Raw genomic sequence first — 26,464 nt, 5'->3', positions numbered from 1 at the left:
TACTTATTTATTCGGGATTATTAATATAAAATAATTACGAGCTGACTAATTTGTCTTTTCTATGTTTTTCATAAAATTAATTAACTAATCACAGAAGTGCAAAATTAGAAAGGATTAATGATAAATAAATTAAGAAAAATGTTATTAGTGTTCATTTTAAACTTTACTTTTGAGTCAGTATTGGAATAAAATTGGCAATCCCCAGCTTTTTATCCAAACTCCAGCCAAATCTAGACTCAGAAATGGTCAGTATGATCAACTTTAAGGAATTTATGGAGTCTAAGAGGAAAAAAGAGTGCATTTGAAAGGGCAAAATCAAAGAACTATTCAAAATAAGGAACAAATAAAACTATGATTTTCCTCATGAATTAACATCAAATAATATGAAATGTTTTTTTTATAACAATAAGCAGCAGTGCTAATTGCACAAAACCTCTGACATGAGAAACACCTACTAACCCAAAAATTGACCAATAAACAAGAACGGGATGACAGCTGCAAAGAGGCATATCTTTCTTGGTAGGCCAAATTACCCGGTACCTATGCTGATAGACATAACGGGTAACTGATGGAATAGCCAAGGTGGACGCAAACTGGCCCTGACACCAAACTTCGCCTCATAGCCCAAAGAACCACAATGTATAAATGGATATGATATCAGACTAACCACCAAACCACTCGAAACATACAGAGTTGGCAACTCATTCAAGCCTCTTTCCAATAGTTTTTGAATGAATGGAACAACCAAAGAACTTGAAGCAAATTGAATTTTCATGAAGCAACGGTTGTTGATTCCTTCAACATTTTTTCCTTCTCAATCTCTACTCTTCTCTGCTCAGCATGCTGAGCAACATCATCTGCCAGCGCTTGATAATAGAAGTCTAAATTTTGGGTGAGGCTCTGGTACCTCAATTGATCAGATGCTTGCATTGCTGGATTCAGACGTCGAGGGAGGGGTAGAAATCAAGTCAGTACATTGCCTAATACCAACCTAAAAGCACTCCTGATATCAGTTAAGCAGCGGAGAAGCAGCATCATACCTTTGATAGTTTCCACAAAGAGAATGAAGGGATCCTCGTCAATAGCACGAAAAGCCTTTTTCTGCAAAGCATGTCAAGCGCAGAAGAGGTGATAACCCTAACAGGATAACGTTTTTATCGCAGTTCAGGTATTCAGGACACCGACATGAAATTAAATTTCCTAAAGGTAATTGAACTCCTCTCCATGCTCTAAGGCAAAAGCTGTAATTTTATGCAACTCTAATCACTAACGATGAAGGTGTTGAAGTTTGGCAAAATGCCAAAGTCCCACATTGGTTGGGAGTTAAGTTTGGAGGGGATTTTTCCCCTATAAAAGAAGGCCTAATGTTTAGGATTGAAACACACCTCTCATTTGCCTTCTCATCTGTTTAAGGCATTTGTATCTTCTCTCTTTAGTATTATTTCACTTGTATTTTTGGAGTGGAATAAAATATTTGGTTGTGTCCGAGGAGTAGGCAAAATTAGCCGAACCTCGTAAATTCTGGTGTTCCCTTTATTGTTGTTTTATTGTCTTATTTATTATTTGGTGGCTGTCATAATTTTTGGTATAGTAGTTGTGACTTATTCACACTATATACATTTGGCTTCCGCAACAATTGGTATCAGAGCCAAGGTACTGTCTAAGTATGCTCTGTGGTTGCAGCATAGTCTGATCTTCCACATCAGAAAAGATTTATCTTGGTAACTGAGTCAAGGTTCTGTCTGAGTATGCTCTGTGGTTGCAGCTTAGTCTGATCTTCCACACCAGAAAGGAAATAATCTTGATTTGTGTCGTCAGCTATTAAATAATATTTGTGTCAAAGATGGGAGACAATAAACAAGAAGAATCTACATCAAGTGTCAACAATACGTCATCATTGGCATCTTCGCTTATGACAAGAATTGTGTCAAATGCGAAATTTGCGGTAGAAATATTTGACGGGTCCGGACATTTTGGGATGTGGCAAGGCGAGGTTCTAGATGTCCTTTTTCAACAAGGGCTAGATCTGGCCATTGAAGAAAAGAAACCAGATGTTATTGGAGAAGAAGATTGGAGAATTATCAACCGTGTTGCTTGCGGTACCATTCGATCCTACCTTGCTAGAGAGCAGAAATATCCATACACAAAGGAAACTTCTGCAAGTAAATTATGGAAAGCACTGGAGGATAAATTTTTGAAGAAAAATAGTCAAAATAAATTGTACATGAAGAAGAGACTGTTTCACTTCACCTATGTTCCTGGTACCACGATGAATGAACATATCACCAGTTTCAATAAGTTGGTCACAGATTTGCAAAATATGGATACAACTTATGATGATGGTGACTTGGCCTTAATGTTGTTGGCGTCACTTCCTGATGAATACGAGCACCTTGAAACTACTCTACTCCATGGAAATGACGAAGTTTCTCTCAGAGAAGTTTGTTCGGCTTTGTACAGCTATGAACAAAGAAAGCGAGAAAAACAGAAGGGCGGAGAAGGAGAAGCACTATTTGTGAGGGGTCGTCCTCAAAATCAAACGAGGACAAAGAAGGGAAGATCCAAGTCAAGATCCAGACCCAGCAAAGATGAATGTGCCTTTTGTCGAGAAAAAGGGCACTGGAAGAAAGACTGTCCGAAGTTGAAGAATAAGGCCAAACATAACAATGGAAAGGCCATTATGGATTCAAATGTAGCTGATTGTGATGATTCAGACTTCTCATTAGTTACAACAGAGTCATCAACATCATCAGACATATGGTTGATGGACTCGGCTTGTAGCTATCATATGTGTCCCAACAGGGACTGGTTCATGGAATTTCAAGAAGGAGAATATGGAGTCATCCACACAGCGGATAACAGCCCTCTTACCTCATATGGCATTGGTTCAATACGATTAAGGAACCATGATGGAATGATCAGAACATTGATAGATGTTCGATATGTACCGGATTTGAAGAAGAATCTCATCTCTGTGGGAGCCCTAGAATCAAAAGGGTTCAAAATCATTGCAGAAAATGGAGTGATGAGAGTATGCTCCGGTGCACTAGTGGTAATGAAGGCTAATCGGAAGAATAATAATATGTACCGCTATCGTGGCAGTACAGTTATTGGGACAGCGACAGTAACATCCAGTGACGACAAAGAGGCAGAAGCAACCAAGCTATGGCACATGCGCTTGGGACATGCTGGAGGAAAATCCTTGAAAACTCTATCAGATCAAGGATTGTTAAAAGGAGTAAAGGCTTGCAACTTGGAGTTTTGTGAGCATTGTGTTAAAGGGAAACAGACAAGGGTTAAATTTGGTACAGCGATCCATAATACTAAAGGCATTTTGGATTATGTACACTCTGATGTTTGGGGTCCTTCCAAAACACCTTCATTGGGTGGGAAGCACTATTTTGTAACCTTTGTTGATGATTTTTCCCGAAGAGTATGGGTGTATACAATGAAGAGCAAAGATGAAGTGTTGGGAATTTTTCTCAAATGGAAGACGATGGTGGAAAATCAGACAGGCAGGAGAATCAAGTGTATTCGCACAGACAATGGAGGTGAATACAAAAATGATCATTTCAATAAGGTCTGTGAAAATGATGGCATCATCCGACACTTCACTGTTAGACATACACCACAACAGAATGGAGTGGCAGAACGTATGAACCGGACCTTGCTGGAGAAGGTACGGTGTATGTTGTCCAATGCTGGCTTGGGCAAAGAATTTTGGGCTGAGGCAATTACATATGCATGCCACCTCATTAATCGTCTACCATCTGCTGCTATTGATGGCAAAACACCATTTGAAAAATGGTACGGAAAACCTGCTGTAGATTATAACTCTTTGCACGTGTTTGGCTCAACTGCATATTATCATGTGACGGAGTCAAAATTGGATCCAAGGGCAAAGAAGGCTATTTTTATGGGAATTACTTCTGGAGTCAAAGGATATCGCTTATGGTGTCCTATGACAAAGAAAGTAATATTCAGCAGAGATGTTACCTTTGATGAATTTGCTATGGTAAATAAGGTAACAGAAGATACCAAACAAAATGAAGGTGCTTCTAAGCAGGTGGAGTTTGAGGGAAAATTTATTTTTCCTACACAAGAAGCAGAGGAGGAAACAAATGAAGATTACCCTCTGGAAGGAGAGCCAGTAGAGGAGATTCCAACTCAGGAATCTCAACAACAACTTGAATCAATAGCAACCAGCAGGCCAAAAAGAACAATAACGAAACCTGTTCGTCTCATAGAGACGGTTGCTTGTGCAACCTCAATTGTAGCTGATGATGTTCCTACTACTTATAAAGACGCTGTCCAAAGTTCAGAAGAAGATAAGTGGAGGATTTCCATGAATGATGAAATACAGTCCCTTCATCAGAATCATACATGGAGATTGGCCAATCTCCCGAAGGGAAAGAAAGCAATTGGGTGCAAATGGGTATTTGCAAAGAAAGAAGGATTTCCTAACCAATTAGATGTTCGCTACAAAGCAAGATTGGTGGCCAAAGGATATGCTCAAAAGGAGGGAATTGATTACAATGAAGTGTTTTCTCCAGTTGTAAAACATTCCTCCATTAGAATTATGTTGGCTTTGGTAGCACAATTGGATTTGGAACTAGTTCAGATGGATGTAAAAACTGCGTTTTTACATGGAAACTTGGAGGAGGAAATCTACATGACTCAGCCAGAAGGATTCAAAGTTGCTGGAAAAGAAAATATGGTGTGCAAACTTGAAAAATCGTTGTACGGATTGAAACAATCTTCTAGACAATGGTACAAGCGATTTGACGAGTTTATGTTGCGGCAAGGGTACAAGAGAAGCAAATACGATCATTGTGTGTATTTGCACAAGCTTAAAGATGGTTCCTTTGTATATCTTCTCCTATATGTTGATGATATGTTGATAGCTTCCAAGAATTTGGAAGAAATTGATAAGTTGAAGATTCAACTGAAGAAGGAGTTCGAGATGAAGGATTTGGGTGAGGCAAAGAAAATTCTTGGCATGGAGATAATTAGAGATAGACGTTCAAAGAAACTCTGTTTATCTCAAAAGGAATATTTGAAGAGAGTACTTCAACGTTTTGGCATAGATGACAAGACTAAGCCAGTTAGTACTCCACTTGCTTCCCATTTTAAGCTAAGTACTACTATGTCGCCAATGGATGAAGCTGAACGAGAGTATATGTCAAAGGTACCATACGCAAATGTTGTTGGTAGCTTGATGTATGCAATGGTTTGCACAAGGCCTGACATTTCACAAGCTGTTGGAGTTATTAGCAGATATATGCACAATCCAGGGAAGGAGCATTGACAAGCTGTGAAGTGGATTCTACGGTATATTCATAATACTGTAGATGTCGGGTTAGTTTTTGAGCAGGAAGACAATCAGTCTGTAGTTGGATATTGTGACTCAGATTTTGCGGGTGATATGGACAAACGAAGATCAACTACTGGTTATGTGTTTACTTTTGCAAAGGCACCAGTTAGTTGGAAGTCTACTTTGCAGTCAACAGTTGCTTTGTCTACAACAGAGGCAGAGTACATGGCTATTACAGATGCTGTGAAAGAGGCAATTTGGCTTCAAGGATTGCTAAAGGAGCTTGGTGTTGAACAAAAAGGTATCACAATTTTTTGTGATAGTCAAAGTGCTATTCAATTAGCGAAGAACCAAGTTTATCATGCAAGGACGAAGCACATTGATGTTCGGTATCATTTCGTACGAGAAATCATAGAAGAAGGTGGAGTCACGGTGAAGAAAATTCATACTACAGAGAATCCTGCTGATATGCTGACAAAGGTGGTGACTGCGGTCAAGTTTCAACATTGTTTGGATTTGATCAACATTGTTGAACACTGAAGATTGAAGATGAAGACACAACCAAAATTTGTTATTGAGAGAGAATTGAAAATGTGGAATTTTGCCAAGGTGGAGATTTGTTGAAGTTTGGCAAAATGCCAAAGTCCCACATTGGTTGGGAGTTAAGTTTGGAGGGGATTTTTCCCCTATAAAAGAAGGCCTAATGTTTAGGATTGAAACACACCTCTCATTTGCCTTCTCATCTGTTTAAGGCATTTGTATCTTCTCTCTTTAGTATTATTTCACTTGTATTTTTGGAGTGGAATAAAATATTTGGTTGTGTCCGAGGAGTAGGCAAAATTAGCCGAACCTCGTAAATTCTGGTGTTCCCTTTATTGTTGTTTTATTGTCTTATTTATTATTTGGTGGCTGTCATAATTTTTGGTATAGTAGTTGTGACTTATTCACACTATATACATTTGGCTTCCGCAACAGAAGGAACATTGGAATTTGGATAGTCCTTCAACACAGGAAAGTTGCATTTAATTCATGTAAATAGAAATACTGTGTACATGCAAGAACTCAATATTAACTGGCCATGAAAAGCACAGCAATAGTACTCACACCTTTAAAGGATTGCAAAAGCACAGGTCTATTATTATTCTTTGTTCAACATAACAAGACAGTCAAGTCATAGCCTACTACAAGCCCAAAAGCAAATATCGATACTCTATTTTTAAAAAATAGATATTCTAAATAGAGGACAAAGATACCTATACTTTTTAAGAGCACCATTTTAAAGGCACTAACCTTTACAGCCAATTTTATAATCCTATTGCTGTCAGCTTCATCTCCTTCCTCGGTTTGCAATCCTCCATCCATGTCATCATCATCTTCAGCTTCCTCTTTGTTAGCAGCTTCCGAAAACAATCATAAACTAATTAGAAGAATGTGGACCGCAAGATTCAACGATATTATGTGGAAGGTGGGAGGTAATAGAGGTTTAATCTGCTACTTTATCCTTATAGGCAACAAGAAGATCAAGAATCGCTTTGAAAATACGCCCTAAGGTTTCCTCTGGCAGTTGATCTGCCGGAAGAGAGAGTAAAGATAGCAAGCCCAAGCAGCAAACCTTCTTGTCATGTCCCCTGCAAAACCAATATAACAGGTGTTAGCAGCCCTGTTCTCCTCCATTTTGCAATATCTCTCCTTTCCATCCAAACAGAAAGCAACAAGGCTTACCTTTTAAAGTTAACCCGCACTCCACTTTTTTTAGTTTGTCCCAACATCTCAAACCAAAGATTAAAAATCTCTGTAGCAACACCAAGCTTTTGAAGTATGTTGAGTGTCATGGATCCATTGTAATAAAGAGTAACAGCAATATGCCAAAGGAAAATCATCACACAATGGAACATTAGCAACCTGTGAAAAGTGAAAACAAATAGTAAGAATAATTTAACTTAAGTGATCTACTACACACGGTTCTTGTTTTGTGCTTGGCCATAAACCTTTACTCCCTATACTTGAATACTTCACCTCTTATTATATACAATCAGAAGCAGAGTGCAGTCAAGTGCAGAAGAGGCGATAACTCCAATAACATCTTTACACTTCCCAACATTTAAGTAAGTAAAAACTTATCTATTACCTGCATTCGGCTCAGTTAATAGACTCATATATGCACCCGAAGAAACCATCCAAAGTCTTGATCATTTTTATCTTAAGATCATGTAGAAATTAACAAGTCAGTGCAGGGCCTCATTTGGAAATTCCTCGGTTTAGATGAATTGTATTACCACTTGGATCAAGAGGCACTTCAGATATGGTTTCTCAGCTCGACGAAGACGCTCGATTGTTATTCTGATATATGGCTCAACCCAATGATCTACCTGTCCCTTGCTGTTCTGGAATAAAACTTGGATAAGCTTCGATGCTGGCTCAATGATCCCAGCCTCCAAACTCTCATCTCCCATGACCTGTTCAAAAATTTAAAGCAGTATTAGATATTTTAACCTGCCTCACTCGAGCAGGGCCAAACTGTGGTGTCAATATTCCACTTACAGATGAAATCATATTCCAAAGACTTTGTTGGTTGTCTGGATCTTTGCTTGTTAGGAAGTGGGCAGTGCTCCTGGATATATAGTTGTCTAAAGAAACCAGAATATCTGCAAAAATATAAATCCAAAAACAGTCAAGGGAACTAGATCAGGTAATGGAAGAAGAACTGTACTTTTCAGTTGCATATAAATGATAAAGCATTTACTATCCAGTGAAAAGACAAAGAACATGCCGCATTCTGCAGCACCAAGCATCTCTAACAGAAGAATTCACCAAAATATGTTAAGCACCACAGTATTGGTGCATCAGCAACACAAGAACATAATGACAAAAGCCTTTGGAGAAATTTCAGTTAGCAGCCAAGCCAGATATGTTGTTTTTGTAAAGTGACAAGCAGCTCTGACAGTTGTTTCATGTGAAAAAGTCAAAGTCGGAAAGTGTGTGGAATTTAGAAAAGCAAAATGCTTGACCTAACATATATAAATTACACATTCTCAAAGGATAATATAGCAATAATTGGGTTTTCATTTTCGGTAAAAGCATAAAGGATGATGAGCAAAGCAAGGGTCTCATCTGCTTTATAATTCTTATGACTCAAACCATTTAAAAGAATGACATTGATTTCAAAAGGAAAAAGCTCAAGAAGTGTCTGCCTTAGGATATCAATTTAGCCTCGAGTGGTCTAGTGCAATATTTCTAAAATCGAGAAGGGCAAAAAAACAACAAGATCCATGGAACTTGAAGCAAAAAGCATGTTTTTTGAAGTGAAGCGCATAATTTACTATAAAGTAAAAATTAAAAGTACCAGACATGAATTTAGTACTATAATCTTATAAAAAAGAAGCACTAGTATAATAATCAAGTTGTAATTAAATTAACTAGTTTCGGCATTCAACATATATAATGCCGATATTAATCCAACTCCTCAAAGTTAGGATGCAAAGTACGATCACTTCTTGTTTGGATCACTTTTCGCATCATTGTTTGAAGTGCACCCTTCTCTAGAGTGCATTGTTTCACACATGAACTGATAACCGCTATCTTCGCATCACTTCATCATTTTGATCGACGAAGAGACAACCTTTAATAATACTGATCTAACAGTTGATGAATCTTCAACGGAGATCATGGGAGACCAGTGTCTGGATTCTAGAAGAGGGAAAAAAGGTGATCGTTTCCCGTCTGCCTAAGTCTTGGTGGGCGGATTTACCAATACTTGTCCTGGTGGGAGTATGCATCACTGGTGAATAATCGAGCTCCGAGCAAGCTGGACAGTGCTTAGTTCTAAAACTGTGACATCACGCTTCCAAAATTAGGGAGAATAAGAGGTGCCCGCCTAGATGACCCTTCCTTGAAAGGGTGCTGAAACAGCAAATACCGAACCATCTATTATGAATTGCAGTTGCTTGCATCACCAACACCCTTCACAACCCATAAATTAACAGGAGGAAAGCCAAAAAGAAAAAAAGTAGAAAGAGGAGGGAGAAGAGTACAAATAAGATATATGAAAGCTACCAATCCGACAAAATAGAAAATATCCCCCCACCCAACAACAAAGTACAAGTGATATGCTTTGGACATACTTGGAAAGAAGTCAATAGCCCAGTCTACAAGTGCTTCCATCATTAATGGCCAAAGACTCCACATTTCCATGGATATTGTTGGCGGGAAAAATGTCATATATGAAACAATCTCCATAACTTCTTTGAAGATCTCTGCAGGAACATGAATCAGTGAGAAGGGAAACATACTTTTTCCCTAGAGGTTTACAGAAGTATCTAATTTGTTTCAAGATGAGGACTCATAGCTCAACTGCATTCTGCAAACATATATTACTTAGGATACACTCAGTCTAGCAATTGCATTTGTCACCTTTTTACTAAAATTTCGCCGAACAAATAAGAAAGCAGAGAAAGATTGATTCACCATGTTCTCCTAAGCACATATAGTGGGAATGAAGGAATGCTCACTTATACCTTAGTTAAACTAACAACAACAACAACAACCAAGTAGAATCCCACCAGCGAGGTCTGGGGAGGGTAGAGTGTACGCAGACCTTACCCCAATTATTTTCTTAATTGGAAAAGCTTTTAGCAGGGGCGGCCCGACGAATTTTGTGGCCTAAAGCCAAACTTTATGAGGGGCCTTAACTTTTTAATTTTTTTAATTATTTATTTGAAGTCTATTTTTTTTTTAGCTTTTCTTAGATACAAAGTTATAGTAATAATTTTCTTATAATTAATTACTCAAGTATTTCTCATTTGACAATATAGCTAATCTATTTAACCTTTCTTGTGACATTGTTGTTCTTAGGTAAGATTTTATCAATTTTAATTTTGAAAACTTCTTTCCGCTGAAGCAACAGTAACATGAGTTATGAACACTATTCCATAAGCAATTTAGGCATTTGGAAAAGAATTAAATATCAAATTGATTATTATACTTTAAGGAACATTCAAGATTAAGGCAATATATTTTTCAAATTTCCAACATCTAGTGATCTTAGTTGTAACTGCCAAATAGAAAACCAAAAATATTTTCATATGTTTCGAATTGTTCAAATCTATTGTGAAATGAAAAAATAGCCTTGTCTATTATGTATAAAAGTAATCAACTCTAAAGAACTCCTCGAAAGATTTTGAGATTTATGGAAGGGCCGCCCCTGGCTTTTAGCTTTCACATTCTATCCTTCAAATAAATAATGAACTTTTGGCATGATTTTTGTAGTCATTCCAGAGATTAACATTTAAAAAATGTAATTTTAAACACATAAAAAGTAAACAGAACTTTTCCACTTCCCCTTCATTTTACATAGAGGAAGTGAAAAGAAAGAAGAGAGCAAAATCACTTTCATATTGACCCTCTTATCTTAAGAAATAGGACAGAACTTTTCATATCCTCTTTGCTTTCTCTCAAACCAAAACAAAGGAAAGAAAATGCACTTCTTGAACTTTCCCCTCCATTTTCCTTCTATTTGCCTTCGCCCTAACAAAAAAACGAAGTTTGGCTGATGACATCAGCTAATGTCACAGCACGACTTCAAGGACAATGGATTTTGTCCATTATACAATGTAGGACATATTGCTGAAATCTAACTTACAGAATTAGGAAACTTTAACTTCAACTAAATGCTTTTGTCCTACTAAATAGCAAAAAGTTAAACAAGCTCAACAAAGACTAAAGCACCTTGTCCATCAGTAGTCAGCATCCTACGCATTATTGGGACAAGTGTCGGCTCAATGTGAACAAAGAGGTGTGGCAGATGGCTAATTGACTCAATGATTATGCCTATGGCTCGCAAACATCCAAATGAAACCGGAGAACCAGGATCATCACCATCTTCATCATCTTCAGCCGTGTTAATATATTTCCAAAATGCAGCAGCCTAAAAAGAACAACTTCTATTAGATTCCACTGAGCAAGATATCTATTGCATTCAAATCCCTCTAATAACATATACTCTCACCAGATTATGGCATAACCCATGAGCATAAGGAGCCATCTCCACACCAAAGTTGTACACAATAGTCTCAAGAGTAAATACAACATCTTCATTCTCAACTTCATTCATTAGTTTGTAAATTTCTGAATGCGCTTGTTGTGAAAAGATTGTTTAACGAAATCCATCAAGAGATGCTTAAATTTTTTATTTTTTAAGAAATGAAATAAAAATCTAGCACATACCATCTAGTAGTTGAGGAAGAATGGGCCGGATTTCATTCAAATCTGCGAGGATAAACACATGACCAAGTCTAAACAGGGCTCAGTGAGATAAATATAAGAGATGATAATGTCAACTAAATGTCACCTCTGCACGCATCAACAAAAGTACGTAAAGCACAAACAGAATCAACACGAACTGGGAGGTCAGGGTCATGCACTCCAGCCACCACAAAGTGTAACGCTTTCCGGAAGTTATTTGGATCTGAGAAGTTTAATGCTGCCTAATGTGGTAGAAAGATTAAATAGCTTAATCCAGTGACGCTACATCCAAATCAGTTTCAAAATTTAGAAGGAAAAAGTAGGAAATGGCATACACCTATCTGAAATAAGAAATTGTTCAAAGATGAGGAATTAAGTCAAGCATCAACCTTCGTTCATAAATTGAAAAAGGAGCAGCTACCAATATTTAAATGAGTTAATTAGTGTACATTGGTTCCTTGAGCTATCGAGGCTTTGTAAATATTTTACAATCAGACAAACAAAGAACAATGGAGTCAACATTGCTTGAAATAGATATCAAGATAGTTAAGCTGTATAAAAGGACGGCATTGAACACAGATCATATGCTATTCATTTCACCATAAAACTCATCACATCGGATTCGAGGATCGGTGAAGATAAGAAAGTATATGTTATCGTTCAGTATGTGCCTCTCAATTAACTAAGGGAATCAGAAAGTGACAGAACAAACAACTTATCAAGGAGGATACAAAGTGCATGTTAATCAAGAATTAGGCAACATATCCTACACACCTTGGCTCGAAGATGTCCCACGGGACTGCTGAACTCCGGGAAAATGCTGTACAAGCATAAGCTCAAGATCAAACTTGTATGGCTCAGTATGTTTTAGTTTGTAACATAGAGTTCCAATTGCAAAAAGGGCTCCATCTTTCTGCCTATGGGGCTTGTATTCTGGAGCTGCCTCCTCATATCTAAATTATGAAATTGTCAAAAGACAAATGCAAAGGTCTGTTGTCATGAAACTTAGTATAAATGAAGGAATGTTGACATATACATGTAAAGTATGAAATTGTCAAAATACATAAGATTTGTTATCATCACATGTTAGACTGAGTTAAATAAAAATACTGAAACATACCTCTTAAAAATTTCCACAATGAACACCATAAATTTTTGAAGGTTCTTTATACCACGCTTTCTCACTAACTCGGTTACAAAATCCCTGGCAGCAGCTCTAGGACTATATGAATCCTAAATTATATCTGCAGAATTGTAGTGAGGAAAGTCATTGTATAATGACAAAACTCAGTCATGTTCTGCTGAGATAGTGGTATATATCAGAAAAAAATCAATTACCATAACTCTTCCTCACATATTCATGAGGATCTTCCTCCCAAAGCTTTTGATCATTATCATTGAAGCACATAAGTGGAAATATGATCTCAAAAAGAACAATATCAAGTCGTGGTTGCAACAAGATGTACATGTTACTCTTTGAGATGCTGCCAGTAAAAAGCAGACTGAAATAAGCATGCAAAGGAATGTAAAAGCAATAGTCTCCTATCAGATACCGAAACTACAAAGCAGAAAAAATATCCAGAAACTTAGACAGGCGAAAAAGATAGTGCTGTTGAATTATGTCAAATTTCCATCCCACATCGGTGGGTTAAGGAGTTGGTGAGAAACTTTTCCCCTATAAAAGAAGGCTTAATGTTTAGGATTTAAACACACCTCTCATTTGCCTTCTCATCTGTTTAAGGCATTTGTATCTTCTCTCTTTAGTATTATTTCACTTGTATTTTTGGAGTGAAATAAAATATTGGTTGTGTCCGAGGAGTAGGCAAAATTAGCCGAACCTCGTAAATTCTGGTGTTCCCTTTATTGTTGTTTTATTGTCTTATTTATTATTTGGTGGCTGTCATAATTTTTGGTATAGTAGTTGTGACTTATTCACACTATATACATTTGGCTTCCGCAACAATTGGTATCAGAGCCAAGGTACTGTCTAAGTATGCTCTGTGGTTGCAGCATAGTCTGATCTTCCACATCAGAAAAGATTTATCTTGGTAACTGAGTCAAGGTTCTGTCTGAGTATGCTCTGTGGTTGCAGCTTAGTCTGATCTTCCACACCAGAAAGGAAATAATCTTGATTTGTGTCGTCAGCTATTAAATAATATTTGTGTCAAAGATGGGAGACAATAAACAAGAAGAATCTACATCAAGTGTCAACAATACGTCATCATTGGCATCTTCGCTTATGACAAGAATTGTGTCAAATGCGAAATTTGCGGTAGAAATATTTGACGGGTCCGGACATTTTGGGATGTGGCAAGGCGAGGTTCTAGATGTCCTTTTTCAACAAGGGCTAGATCTGGCCATTGAAGAAAAGAAACCAGATGTTATTGGAGAAGAAGATTGGAGAATTATCAACCGTGTTGCTTGCGGTACCATTCGATCCTACCTTGCTAGAGAGCAGAAATATCCATACACAAAGGAAACTTCTGCAAGTAAATTATGGAAAGCACTGGAGGATAAATTTTTGAAGAAAAATAGTCAAAATAAATTGTACATGAAGAAGAGACTGTTTCACTTCACCTATGTTCCTGGTACCACGATGAATGAACATATCACCAGTTTCAATAAGTTGGTCACAGATTTGCAAAATATGGATACAACTTATGATGATGGTGACTTGGCCTTAATGTTGTTGGCGTCACTTCCTGATGAATACGAGCACCTTGAAACTACTCTACTCCATGGAAATGACGAAGTTTCTCTCAGAGAAGTTTGTTCGGCTTTGTACAGCTATGAATAAAGAAAGCGAGAAAAACAGAAGGGCGGAGAAGGAGAAGCACTATTTGTGAGGGGTCGTCCTCAAAATCAAATGAGGACAAAGAAGGGAAGATCCAAGTCAAGATCCAGACCCAGCAAAGATGAATGTGCCTTTTGTCGAGAAAAAGGGCACTGGAAGAAAGACTGTCCGAAGTTGAAGAATAAGGCCAAACATAACAATGGAAAGGCCATTATGGATTCAAATGTAGCTGATTGTGATGATTCAGACTTCTCATTAGTTACAACAGAGTCATCAACATCATCAGACATATGGTTGATGGACTCGGCTTGTAGCTATCATATGTGTCCCAACAGGGACTGGTTCGTGGAATTTCAAGAAGGAGAATATGGAGTCGTCCACACAGCGGATAACAGCCCTCTTACCTCATATGGCATTGGTTCAATACGATTAAGGAACCATGATGGAATGATCAGAACATTAACAGATGTTCGATATGTACCGGATTTGAAGAAGAATCTCATCTCTGTGGGAGCCCTAGAATCAAAAGGGTTCAAAATCATTGCAGAAAATGGAGTGATGAGAGTATGCTCCGGTGCACTAGTGGTAATGAAGGCTAATCGGAAGAATAATAATATGTACCGCTATCGTGGCAGTACAGTTATTGGGACAGTGACAGTGACATCCAGTGACGACAAAGAGGCAGAAGCAACCAAGCTATGGCACATGCGCTTGGGACATGCTGGAGGAAAATCCTTGAAAACTCTATCAGATCAAGGATTGTTAAAAGGAGTCAAGGCTTGCAACTTGGAGTTTTGTGAGCATTGTGTCAAAGGGAAACAGACAAGGGTTAAATTTGGTACAGCGATCCATAATACTAAAGGCATTTTGGATTATGTACACTCTGATGTTTGGGGTCCTTCCAAAACACCTTCATTGGGTGGGAAGCACTATTTTGTAACCTTTGTTGATGATTTTTCCCGAAGAGTATGGGTGTATACAATGAAGAGCAAAGATGAAGTGTTGGGAATTTTTCTCAAATGGAAGACGATGGTGGAGAATCAAACAGGCAAGAGGATCAAGTGTATTCGCACAGACAATGGAGGTGAATACAAAAATGATCATTTCAATAAGGTCTGTGAAAATGATGGCATCGTCCGACACTTCACTGTTAGACATACACCACAACAGAATGGAGTGGCAGAACGTATGAACCGGACCTTGCTGGAGAAGGTACGGTGTATGTTGTCCAATGCTGGCTTGGGCAAAGAATTTTGGGCTGAGGCAGTTACATATGCATGCCACCTCATTAATCGCTTACCATCTGCTGCTATTGATGGCAAGACACCATTTGAAAAATGGTATGGAAAGTCTGCTGTAGATTATGACTCTTTGCACGTGTTTGGCTCAACTGCATATTATCATGTGACAGAGTCAAAATTGGATCCAAGGGCAAAGAAGGCTATTTTTATGGGAATTACTTCTGGAGTCAAAGGATATCGCTTATGGTGTCCTATGACAAAGAAAGTAATATTCAGCAGGGATGTTACCTTTGATGAATCTGCTATGGTAAATAAGGTAACAGAAGATACCAAACAAAATGAAGGTGCTTCTAAGCAGGTGGAGTTTGAGGGAAAATTTATTTTTCCTACACAAGAAGCAGAGGAGGAAACAAATGAAGATTACCCTCTGGAAGGAGAGCCAGTAGAGGAGATTCCAACTCAGGAACCTCAACAACAACTTGAATCAATAGCAACCAGCAGGCCAAAAAGAACAATAACGAAACTTGTTCGTCTCATAGAGACGGTTGCTTGTGCAACCTCAATTGTAGCTGATGATGTTCCTACCACTTATAAAGATGTTGTCCAAAGTTCAGAAGAAGATAAGTGGAGGATTGCCATGAATGATGAAATACAGTCCCTTCATCAGAATCATACATGGAGATTGGCCAATCTCCCGAAGGGAAAGAAAGCAATTGGGTGCAAATGGGTATTTGCAAAGAAAGAAGGATTTCCTAACCAAGTAGATGTTCGCTACAAAGCAAGATTGGTGGCCAAAGGATATGCTCAAAAGGAAGGAATTGATTACAATGAAGTGTTTTCTCCAGTTGTAAAACATTCCTCCATTAGAATTATGTTGGCTTTGGTAGCACAATTGGATTTGGAACTAGTTCAGATGGATGTAAAAACTGTGTTTTTACATGGAAACTTGGAGGAGGAAATCTACATGACTCAGCCAGAAGGATTCAAAGTTGCTGGAAAAGAAAATATGGTATGCAAACTTGAAAAATCGTTGTACGGATTGAAACAATCTTCTAGACAATGGTACAAGCGATTTGACGAGTTTATGTTGCGGCAAGGGTACAAGAGAAGCAAATACGATCATTGTGTGTATTTGCACAAGCTTAAAGATGGTTCCTTTGTATATCTTCTCCTATATGTTGATGATATGTTGATAGCTTCCAAGAATTTGGAAGAAATTGATAAGTTGAAGATTCAACTGAAGAAGGAGTTCGAGATGAAGGATTTGGGTGAGGCAAAGAAAATTCTTGGCATGGAGATAATTAGAGATAGACGTTCAAAGAAACTCTGTTTATCTCAAAAGGAATATTTGAAGAGAGTACTTCAACGTTTTGGCATAGATGACAAGACTAAGCCAGTTAGTACTCCACTTGCTTCCCATTTTAAGCTAAGTACTACTATGTCGCCAATGGATGAAGTTGAACGAAAGTATATGTCAAAGGTACCATACGCAAATGCTGTTGGTAGCTTGATGTATGCAATGGTTTGCACAAGGCCTGACATTTCACAAGCTGTTGGAGTTATTAGCAGATATATGCACAATCCAGGGAAGGAGCATTGGCAAGCTGTGAAGTGGATTCTACGGTATATTCATAATACTGTAGATGTCGGGTTAGTTTTTGAGCAGGAAGACAATCAGTCTGTAGTTGGATATTGTGACTCAGATTTTGCGGGTGATCTGGACAAACGAAGATCAACTACTGGTTATGTGTTTACTTTTGCAAAGGCACCAGTTAGTTGGAAGTCTACTTTGCAGTCAACAGTTGCTTTGTCTACAACAGAGGCAGAGTACATGGCTATTACAGAGGCTGTGAAGGAGGCAATTTGGCTTCAAGGATTGCTAAAGGAGCTTGGTGTTGAACAAAAAGGTATCACAATTTTTTGTGATAGTCAAAGTGCTATTCAATTAGCGAAGAACCAAGTTTATCATGCAAGGACGAAGCACATTGATGTTCGGTATCATTTTGTACGAGAAATCATAGAAGAAGGTGGAGTCACGGTGAAGAAAATTCATACTACGGAGAATCCTGCTGATATGCTGACAAAGGTGGTGACTGCGGTCAAGTTTCAACATTGTTTGGATTTGATCAACATTGTTGAACACTGAAGATTGAAGATGAAGACACAACCAAAATTTGTTACCGAGAGAAAATTGAAGATGTGGAATTTTGCCAAGGTGGAGATTTGTTGAATTATGTCAAATTTCCATCCCACATCGGTGGGTTAAGGAGTTGGTGGGAAACTTTTCCCCTATAAAAGAAGGCTTAATGTTTAGGATTTAAACACACCTCTCATTTGCCTTCTCATCTGTTTAAGGCATTTGTATCTTCTCTCTTTAGTATTATTTCACTTGTATTTTTGGAGTGAAATAAAATATTGGTTGTGTCCGAGGAGTAGGCAAAATTAGCCGAACCTCGTAAATTCTGGTGTTCCCTTTATTGTTGTTTTATTGTCTTATTTATTATTTGGTGGCTGTCATAATTTTTGGTATAGTAGTTGTGACTTATTCACACTATATACATTTGGCTTCCGCAACAATTGGTATCAGAGCCAAGGTACTGTCTAAGTATGCTCTGTGGTTGCAGCATAGTCTGATCTTCCACATCAGAAAAGATTTATCTTGGTAACTGAGTCAAGGTTCTGTCTGAGTATGCTCTGTGGTTGCAGCTTAGTCTGATCTTCCACACCAGAAAGGAAATAATCTTGATTTGTGTCGTCAGCTATTAAATAATATTTGTGTCAAAGATGGGAGACAATAAACAAGAAGAATCTACATCAAGTGTCAACAATACGTCATCATTGGCATCTTCGCTTATGACAAGAATTGTGTCAAATGCGAAATTTGCGGTCGAAATATTTGACGGGTCCGGACATTTTGGGATGTGGCAAGGCGAGGTTCTAGATGTCCTTTTTCAACAAGGGCTAGATCTGGCCATTGAAGAAAAGAAACCAGATGTTATTGGAGAAGAAGATTGGAGAATTATCAACCGTGTTGCTTGCGGTACCATTCGATCCTACCTTGCTAGAGAGCAGAAATATCCATACACAAAGGAAACTTCTGCAAGTAAATTATGGAAAGCACTGGAGGATAAATTTTTGAAGAAAAACAGTCAAAATAAATTGTACATGAAGAAGAGACTGTATCTGATCTCTCAGTACTAGTGTTATAATCGTGGAGATTTCCTTGGTAGAAACCTTGGGTAGAGAAACCCTTTCTAGACTAATTTGTATCCTATTTTCTTGATAAAGAAACTAATTTGTGTCCCTTTGTATTATATTCTCATTGACTAGGGTCTCTCTCTAAATCACAACTGAAGAATCTCAAAGAAGTAGCTTTACTCAATCAAATGAGTTCTTTGTCATTTCTTAAGACCTACACCTGATCACCACATCTTATATTTTTCTTCCTGAAAAATCAACACCGGAGCACTCAATTTTAAACATTGACTAGTAGAAGTATAAAGAAATGGATATTTACCAAGGGGAATAATCAAGGTGGGTTTTTCAAATCCACTTCATTGACCACTAGGCCATACGTAAAAAGACTCTCTTACTAAGGGGAATAATCAAGGAGGGTTTTTCAGATGGGCATGTGTTATATAGTTATAAGGGTGTATTGTGGGCCAGGCCCAGCCCGAGACCGGCCCGAGACCGCGGGCCAAACGGGCCGGTCTCAAATGGGTCGGTCTCTAATGGTGCATAAGCCCGTAGCGGGCCGGTCCAACCCAAATAGCCCGTGAGTCCGGAACCGGCAGGCGGGCCTGGGCCGGTTCAACCGGGCCTAACAGGCCCCAACGACTATTTTTTTTAAATTTTTTTTTTTTTTAAAATGACCAATGGTCAGATTTTTATAATCTAGCCGTTGGTCTTCAATTTCCAGCCGTTTGAGAGTTTAAAAAATAGCCATTTGACCCCCAAACTTTTTATAATTACACTTTTTCCCAATTCTCAACTATAAATACCCCCTCATCTCAACTATAAATACCCCCTCATTCTTTCACTTAGTTCTTGGACGGAGTTCAGGGGTTCTCAAGGTGATAATTTTGGTGATAGTTCACAACTAAATGAGCTTCAAGTTTATTTGTCGCAGGGACTTGAATCAGAGAATCCCGACGGCTCCTTCGATGTTTTGGAATGGTGGAAGGACAAACAAAAACACTATCCGGTTCTTTCAAGGATGGCTCGAGATATTTTAAATGTTCAAGCTTCAACAGTGGCATCGGAGAGCGCTTTCAGTCAAGCGAGACTTCAAATCGGTGATCATAGAGCATCTATGAGGGAGAGCTTGGAAAAATCAGTACTTTTCAAAGATTGGATCCGTTCGGAAAGAAGAAATTTTGGACTTGCAGAATCACAACCGGAAGACTAAGAAAGATATTGTCATTCTTTGTTAATGTCGTAATAATAAAAATTATAAGACATTCCCTTGAATATTTCTTTGCAATTTATTATGTGTTTAAATTTGATATAGTATATATATTATATATCTAATACATATAAACTATATATATATATCTAATACATATAAACTATATATATATATATACATACATACATACATACATATATATATCTCTAATACATATAAACTATATATATATATATATATATATATATATATATATATATATATATATATATATAACTATATATATATATCTAATACATATAAACTATATATGTATATATATATATATATAATATATATGTATATATATATATATACATACATACATATATATAAGGCAATATATATATATATATATATAAGTTATATATTATATAAGGCAATATATAATTATATATACACACAATACACCCTTATATATACATACTATACATACTATATATACTATATATATTTATATAGCTATATATAAGCAATTTATATTAGTATATACATATATAGTTTACAAGAAATTGCCTTAGATAAAAAAAAATTAAAAAAATTAGCCCGGAACTAAAAAGCCCGTTAGGCCCGTGGGCCCGACCCATTTAGCCCGGGACCATGTGGGCTTAGGACCACCGTGGGCCAGTTCCACCCATTGGGACCGTGAAGACCGGGACCGTTTGGCCTGGGACCGCCAAAGCCCGGGACCATTTGGCCCGGCCCGTTTAGGCCCGGGCCCGGCCCACAATACAGTCTTATATAGTTAACTGTGGTTCATAAACCAAGAAGCAGTTGCACAAACCTATTGCTTAGATATTGCAAAACGAGGTGAGTCACTCTATCAGGCAAATAACAACCGCCACATAAAACATTCAACAAATTATGGTGACATTCAAAAAATTTCCCAGCATAATTCTCCTGAAACATTTCAGCTTCGTTGTCTGGGGTTTGAAGTTTCACATCTCCAAACCTGGTATATACAGAGAAAAAAATTGGAAGAGTTAGGAAACAAAAGGTGTGAGATAATATTAGCAGCAAGCCATAAATTGCAGTGTCAACAAGGAAAGTCGATTTAATATGCGAACAATCCACTTTTTCACCTTCCACCATCCCCATAATCTCCTTATCTCGGGATCAGTTGGTTGGCCTTCCAAAGGAACAGGCCTCTCCAATATATCCAGAAAAAGAACCATCCAAGCATTGAATACATTTGGATCATACAACTTCTTTGGAATCTCCAACTGAGAACGGTTTAAGATGGAAAAGATAAGAATTCCCGGGAGCCAATTTAGCTATCTCATCAGCACTGAAATCAATAACCAGAACTCACATTGTTTATGCAAGCCAGGTTAATTCTGTCTATTATTAGCCAGATCAAAAATATATCATGAAAAACTGCCTTAAGAAGTGAAATAAATTGCAAATTGAAACAAACGTCCTACAACGATCACATGCTTCTTCAGTCAGGCCATCACAAAACAGCAAGAAACATCAACCATAGTGTCCTTGTATCACAACTGAAAGACATCCAACTTGATGGATTAAAAAATTGAATAGAAGGAAGACCGACCCGCTTCTCTACAAATATATTCAGTAAAGGTGATACAATTAGCACTGCAGAAAACCGTGAACTAATAGGAATGATGAGCTTAAAACATTTTAACCCAAACATACATATATAGATGACCAGAATATTTTGCAGATGAGCTTGATCAAGTCCGCTACTTCAATTGACGGATTCGCTATCTGAACAAGCCTGTTAAATATATTATGAAGATGTGGAAATGTTTCCTCAACAATGTGATAAATGGGTGTCCTTTCCTCATCTAATCTGCATCTGGTAAATAGAGACAGAACATGAGAACAACAGAAGAGACAACATACTTTCACCAACTCAATAAAGGAGGGTTAAGAAAAACGTTTCACAGAATTTGCTTTGCTTGAATAGCCACACAACAGAACCCACTAAATAGTCCCCCCCCCCCCCCACGACCACCACAAAATCCGAAAACAAAGATCTCATATATATGTGTGTGTGTTTCAATATTGTATATAAAATATGTACGGACATGCAATTCTTATGGTTTCTAACACCAGTGCCGGCAGAAATAAAACATAGGTGCTTACACAGTAAGAACTGCATACCCAGTGTATCCGTGAGCTACCTCGAAGATTTGATATATTTCTTTCCCTCCATTCCTCCTTCCCTCCCTCTCTCTCGTAGGACGAAGTGTAGCCGATAATACAAATTAAGAAGTTGTTTGACCAAACATAAAACATTGTAAAGGGCAAGCAACCACCAACCTCATATTTAGGGTTTACCAAGTCGATTTTATGGAGAGGGAAAAAACATTACAGCTTATATATAAACTCCAAGAACTTGTGAATGGCATAAATTTCTCATCGAACTTGTTGCCAATTCCAAAAAGGTATGTGTGTTATATTGGAAATACTCTATGAGGGAAATAGTTTACTTTCATCACTTCACAACAAGGTATTTGGTTTTTCCACATTCCTATAGCTACAAATTTTTCCCTCCCCTTGAGCTGAAATTGAGATACACATGTTCGAATATTAAAAAGGGCAGCCAGGTGCACAAAGCATCCCGCATTCATGCAAGTTCCGGGGAAGGGCCGCATCCCAAGGGGTGTGAGGTAGACAGTCTACCTTAATGCAAACATTAGTGGCTGCTTCCACGGCTCGAACCCATTACATATACACATGTTCGAACATTCTAATTTATAAATAACTACGACAAAGGCAAAAAAGATTTCATCACAGAATTGAAATGACAATGGAAGACTTTGGAACAAAGAAATCAACTCAAAATTCAAATACAGCAAACCATCAACAACCCCCCACCCAACCCAAAAAAGAAAAGATAAAAAGAAGATTAAAAACATATGAACCTATACCATGTTTTGTTGTTGTCCAGTTCAATGGATTGTTAAAATATGTAACTACTGAGTAGCCGATCACATCCAAGAAATTAAAGAGTTACTTTTATAGGTTCACTACCTGCAACCTAAACTCTATATATTTTTACTACAGTGCAAAGGTAATTGCCACTATAAGGAATGTGCTTTGCAGCCTATGTTCTAGCTTCCATTTTGTTTTGCAGAACTTAATAATATGAAATGTTCCACCAAAAATGTAGGACTAACTTTACTATTCTTGCAGAGAACTGCAAATTGCATATTTTGTTGGGCTTTTGTAGAGAGAAATAGTAACATGCATATGTACCTATATACATGAAATAGTAACATACATATGTACATACACGAACATTATTCCATGAAAACTTGAGAATACAAAGGAAGAGAGATTCAAAAACATGAAAACCATTTCCTGAAGCACAGACTTCACCGGGTTTTGAATCAGCAGAAAAGTACAGTTTGCATTAATAGCTTTTACACTGGCAAAAAGAAAGATAACAGAGATTGTAAAGAAAGTGAACTCATTTGTATCACAGACTCGCGCGTATTTCCTAGAAAGAATTCTCAGGACAAACAAGATGCCATAAACTTGCTGATCCAGTAAATTATGCTTCACCCAACGCAAAAGCGTAGGCCACTGCTCTGGATAATCTGCACATATCATTGTCTTTAGGGATTCTCCCAACTGTACTCTGGGCACAATAACAAACAATGTCAATAACAAAAGATTCACGCTTAGTCTCATCATATAGGAACTGTATGCCACATAATAATTGCAGTTAAAATACTTGGAGCATACAATCCCACATGCATATAGACGCATCAGATGTCACATTATCAAATTAACAACTCATAGGCTATATCATTAGAGTGCTAGAATAAGAACATACAAAAAGAAAATATACAGAACAATACATAAATGAGCCAACATACCTCAGCAATGAGGGAACTTGTGCAACAGAAATGAGAACATTTTGCCTCACCATTTCTTTATCACCTGGCAGAATTTTTGATTGCTCACCTACATTGACACAATTTCCTAGTAAGTATGAGTTAAGCTGCCACTTAAATGTAGCTTGACAAATGCCAGAAAATTCGAAATTGCATGTAAAATCGAAACATCTTCACATGTAGACAAAAGATTCCTATTCAAAGGTTTTAGAATAGATCATTACCAGTATCATGAGGCGACCAATTCTTCATGATGAAGTTCTTAAAATGAATGCTAGCCACCTCCCGGACAGCCATGTCACTAGACCCATCTACTATGATTTGCAGCAGTCTCACCAAATGTTGGGGAGTATATTGGAACTGCAAATAGAAGAGCATTCACTAATAGATACATATTACCTTCCGATGTCCGTCTAATTACTACAGATTTAAGTACCACGATCATAGCCTCCTATTACTCAAAGCTCTAAGATTGTGAAACACTGATCAATTCAACCTCAAAAAGAAAGAAATGAAGAATAGTTTAAATTAAGCATTAAAGCGCAATTTTCCAACTTAACTAGCTGCAATAATTGTTGAAATGAACTCTTTGACAAAAGGTTAATGGAATCAGTGGCAGATGGAGCGTACAATCAACAAGTTCAACTAAACTCAACATTTTCATCATGGAGGGATTACAGATATATATGTGAAAAGATCACCAAAACTTCAAAAAATATTAAATTTGAGCCCATAATTTTAAAAGTGTAATTGGTTCAATGGTAAGAATCTAAATGTTGAACCTATTAAATTTAAATCTTGGATCCGCCTTGAACGGGATGTGCAAGCTTGAAGTGGGAATCCAATTACATAGCTCACTCTCAGCAAATTCTAAACACTGAGCTTCTCTTTTTTAAAGTAATCAAAATATGCATTTTTCAACAAAAGACACAATCAAGAAAATTGATAAACTCATTAACAAAGCAAATATAAGTTCACAAAACACTCAATTCACAATATTTCGAAACTACAACTTGGAACTTTGATCCAATATTTGATACTAAATTGGCCCACACCCATGATCATGATTGCCAACTATTTGCATCCCTTCTCAATTTAGAAACTATCATTTCATAATTAGAATGCATTTTATGACTATGTGAGCTTCCTATTGATACGACCTGAATTACTAGAGCCTTTACAAGTAGCTGGAAAAGAAGTGATCCGTCGTGTACGCAAGCTAATTAACGTGAATGTCCATTCAGCACACAAGTTTTTACTCTCAAGTTAGCACTGGCAGTAACGACTTATGTTAAAGGAGCATACCCCCTTATAAAGTTATAAGTCATTGCCTATCCTTTTAAGTAATGAAATAGTCATAGTTTTTTTAGCTTAGCTCTAGTCTCTATCTGTTTTTCCCTTCTCAATTATGTTAGCTTGAGGAGAATTTATATTGCCTCGGACTCTCCGAAAATGTCGGCGGGTGCGTGTCGGATCCTCCGAAAGTAGTATATTTTTGGAGGATCCGACACGGGTGCGGCAGTATTTTGGATAGTCCGCGCAACATAGAGGAGAATAGTCCACTTAAATCACTGGCTGATCCAGTATTTGAACTTTATGAGTTCGAGTTCAAAATTCTATAACAACTTGTTTGATTTATTGGGTTCGAAATTTATTATTTGTACTTATTTAGTGGACTTTTAACACATGCAGAGTGTGAGTCAAAGCTAGTGGGTTCGAATGAATCGGTTTGCCCCTGACTTAATTTGGCCTCGAATAAAGCAATATATATATATATATAAAGAAATTACGTCACCAACTCCAATTATCTAGCAATTGAGGCGTAGTCGATTGGTTGATTTAATTATAGCACGACATATCCAATTTTATTGAATACAGATTATATCAAGAAACTCAAAGCTCAATTTACACCTTAATAGATTAAACAGGCAAGAAGCAATAAAGCCCAAATTTTGAAAAGAAAAAAAAATAGATAAAAATTACACCTGATTAAGACTCTCTTCAGCAGCTTTACGTTCATCGCTGTTGGGACTAAGTGCTCCGCGAAGAATTATGACCAAACTCTGAATATCCATAATTCTAAAGAAAAAATGAAAATATGAGGAAAAAGTCGTTAAGACTTGAGAGAGACGAAAGTGATGTGTGTGTGTCAGTTAAGTCATCGGCATTTAGGTGGCGCGAAGTGATAGTAGGACAAGAGAAGTGTAGTTTAATTGGCTGGTTTTTGTTTTAAAGAAAATACCTATGACTTTTACCAAACATAAAAAAAAAAATTAAAAGCTAAAGCCTAAATAGACCTTCTTTTTTTGTCAAAGGGAAATTATACATATTAAGAGCTACAATACTGTGTACTAGTTAGATCGGGTACTATAATCCCCCTAAAACGGATATGTTTTATTCTACTTTATCAATATTACATGCCAAAAATGTCTAGTTACTTCAGTTCCTACGATGTTTGCCCAAAAGACATTATTTACAACTACCGGAAGAATTGCTAGCATGGTAGTTCTTCCCAAAAAAATTTATTTTGTTGCTTCCTTTGCCAGTGCGTCGACCACT

At 37.4% G+C, this 26,464-nt stretch overlaps 1 protein-coding gene and 1 pseudogene across 1 annotated transcript; both read right to left on the bottom strand.

Annotated features, from left to right (window-relative positions):
* Positions 1 to 324: 324 nt before the first annotated feature.
* LOC104216846 (importin beta-like SAD2) lies at positions 325 to 26,091 on the bottom strand (annotated as a pseudogene).
* LOC138868148 (importin beta-like SAD2) lies at positions 772 to 7,415 on the bottom strand. Its single transcript, XM_070158544.1, has 6 exons — positions 7,396 to 7,415; positions 7,037 to 7,216; positions 6,857 to 6,942; positions 6,605 to 6,711; positions 1,041 to 1,101; positions 772 to 932 (listed from the first exon to the last, which is right to left on the bottom strand). The coding sequence occupies exons 1-6, from the start codon at positions 7,413 to 7,415 to the stop codon at positions 772 to 774; spliced, it is 615 nt and encodes a 204-aa protein (XP_070014645.1).
* Positions 26,092 to 26,464: the final 373 nt, after the last annotated feature.

The sequence above is a fragment of the Nicotiana sylvestris genome, chromosome 10, assembly GCF_000393655.2.
Source record: "Nicotiana sylvestris chromosome 10, ASM39365v2, whole genome shotgun sequence".
Lineage (NCBI taxonomy): Eukaryota > Viridiplantae > Streptophyta > Magnoliopsida > Solanales > Solanaceae > Nicotiana > Nicotiana sylvestris.
The sequence above is the reverse complement of the archived record's forward strand: the minus strand, read 5'-3'. Positions and strand labels throughout refer to the sequence as shown.

Coding starts and splice junctions, on each gene's coding strand:
- LOC138868148 (XM_070158544.1), bottom strand. CDS start 7,415: ATGTTGGGAAGTGTAAAGAT. Junction 6,712..6,856: donor GCCAGAGGAAACCTTAGGGC/GTATTTTCAAAG, acceptor TGTTTTCGGAAG/CTGCTAACAAAGAGGAAGCT. Junction 1,102..6,604: donor TTATAAAATTGGCTGTAAAG/GTTAGTGCCTTT, acceptor CATGCTTTGCAG/AAAAAGGCTTTTCGTGCTAT.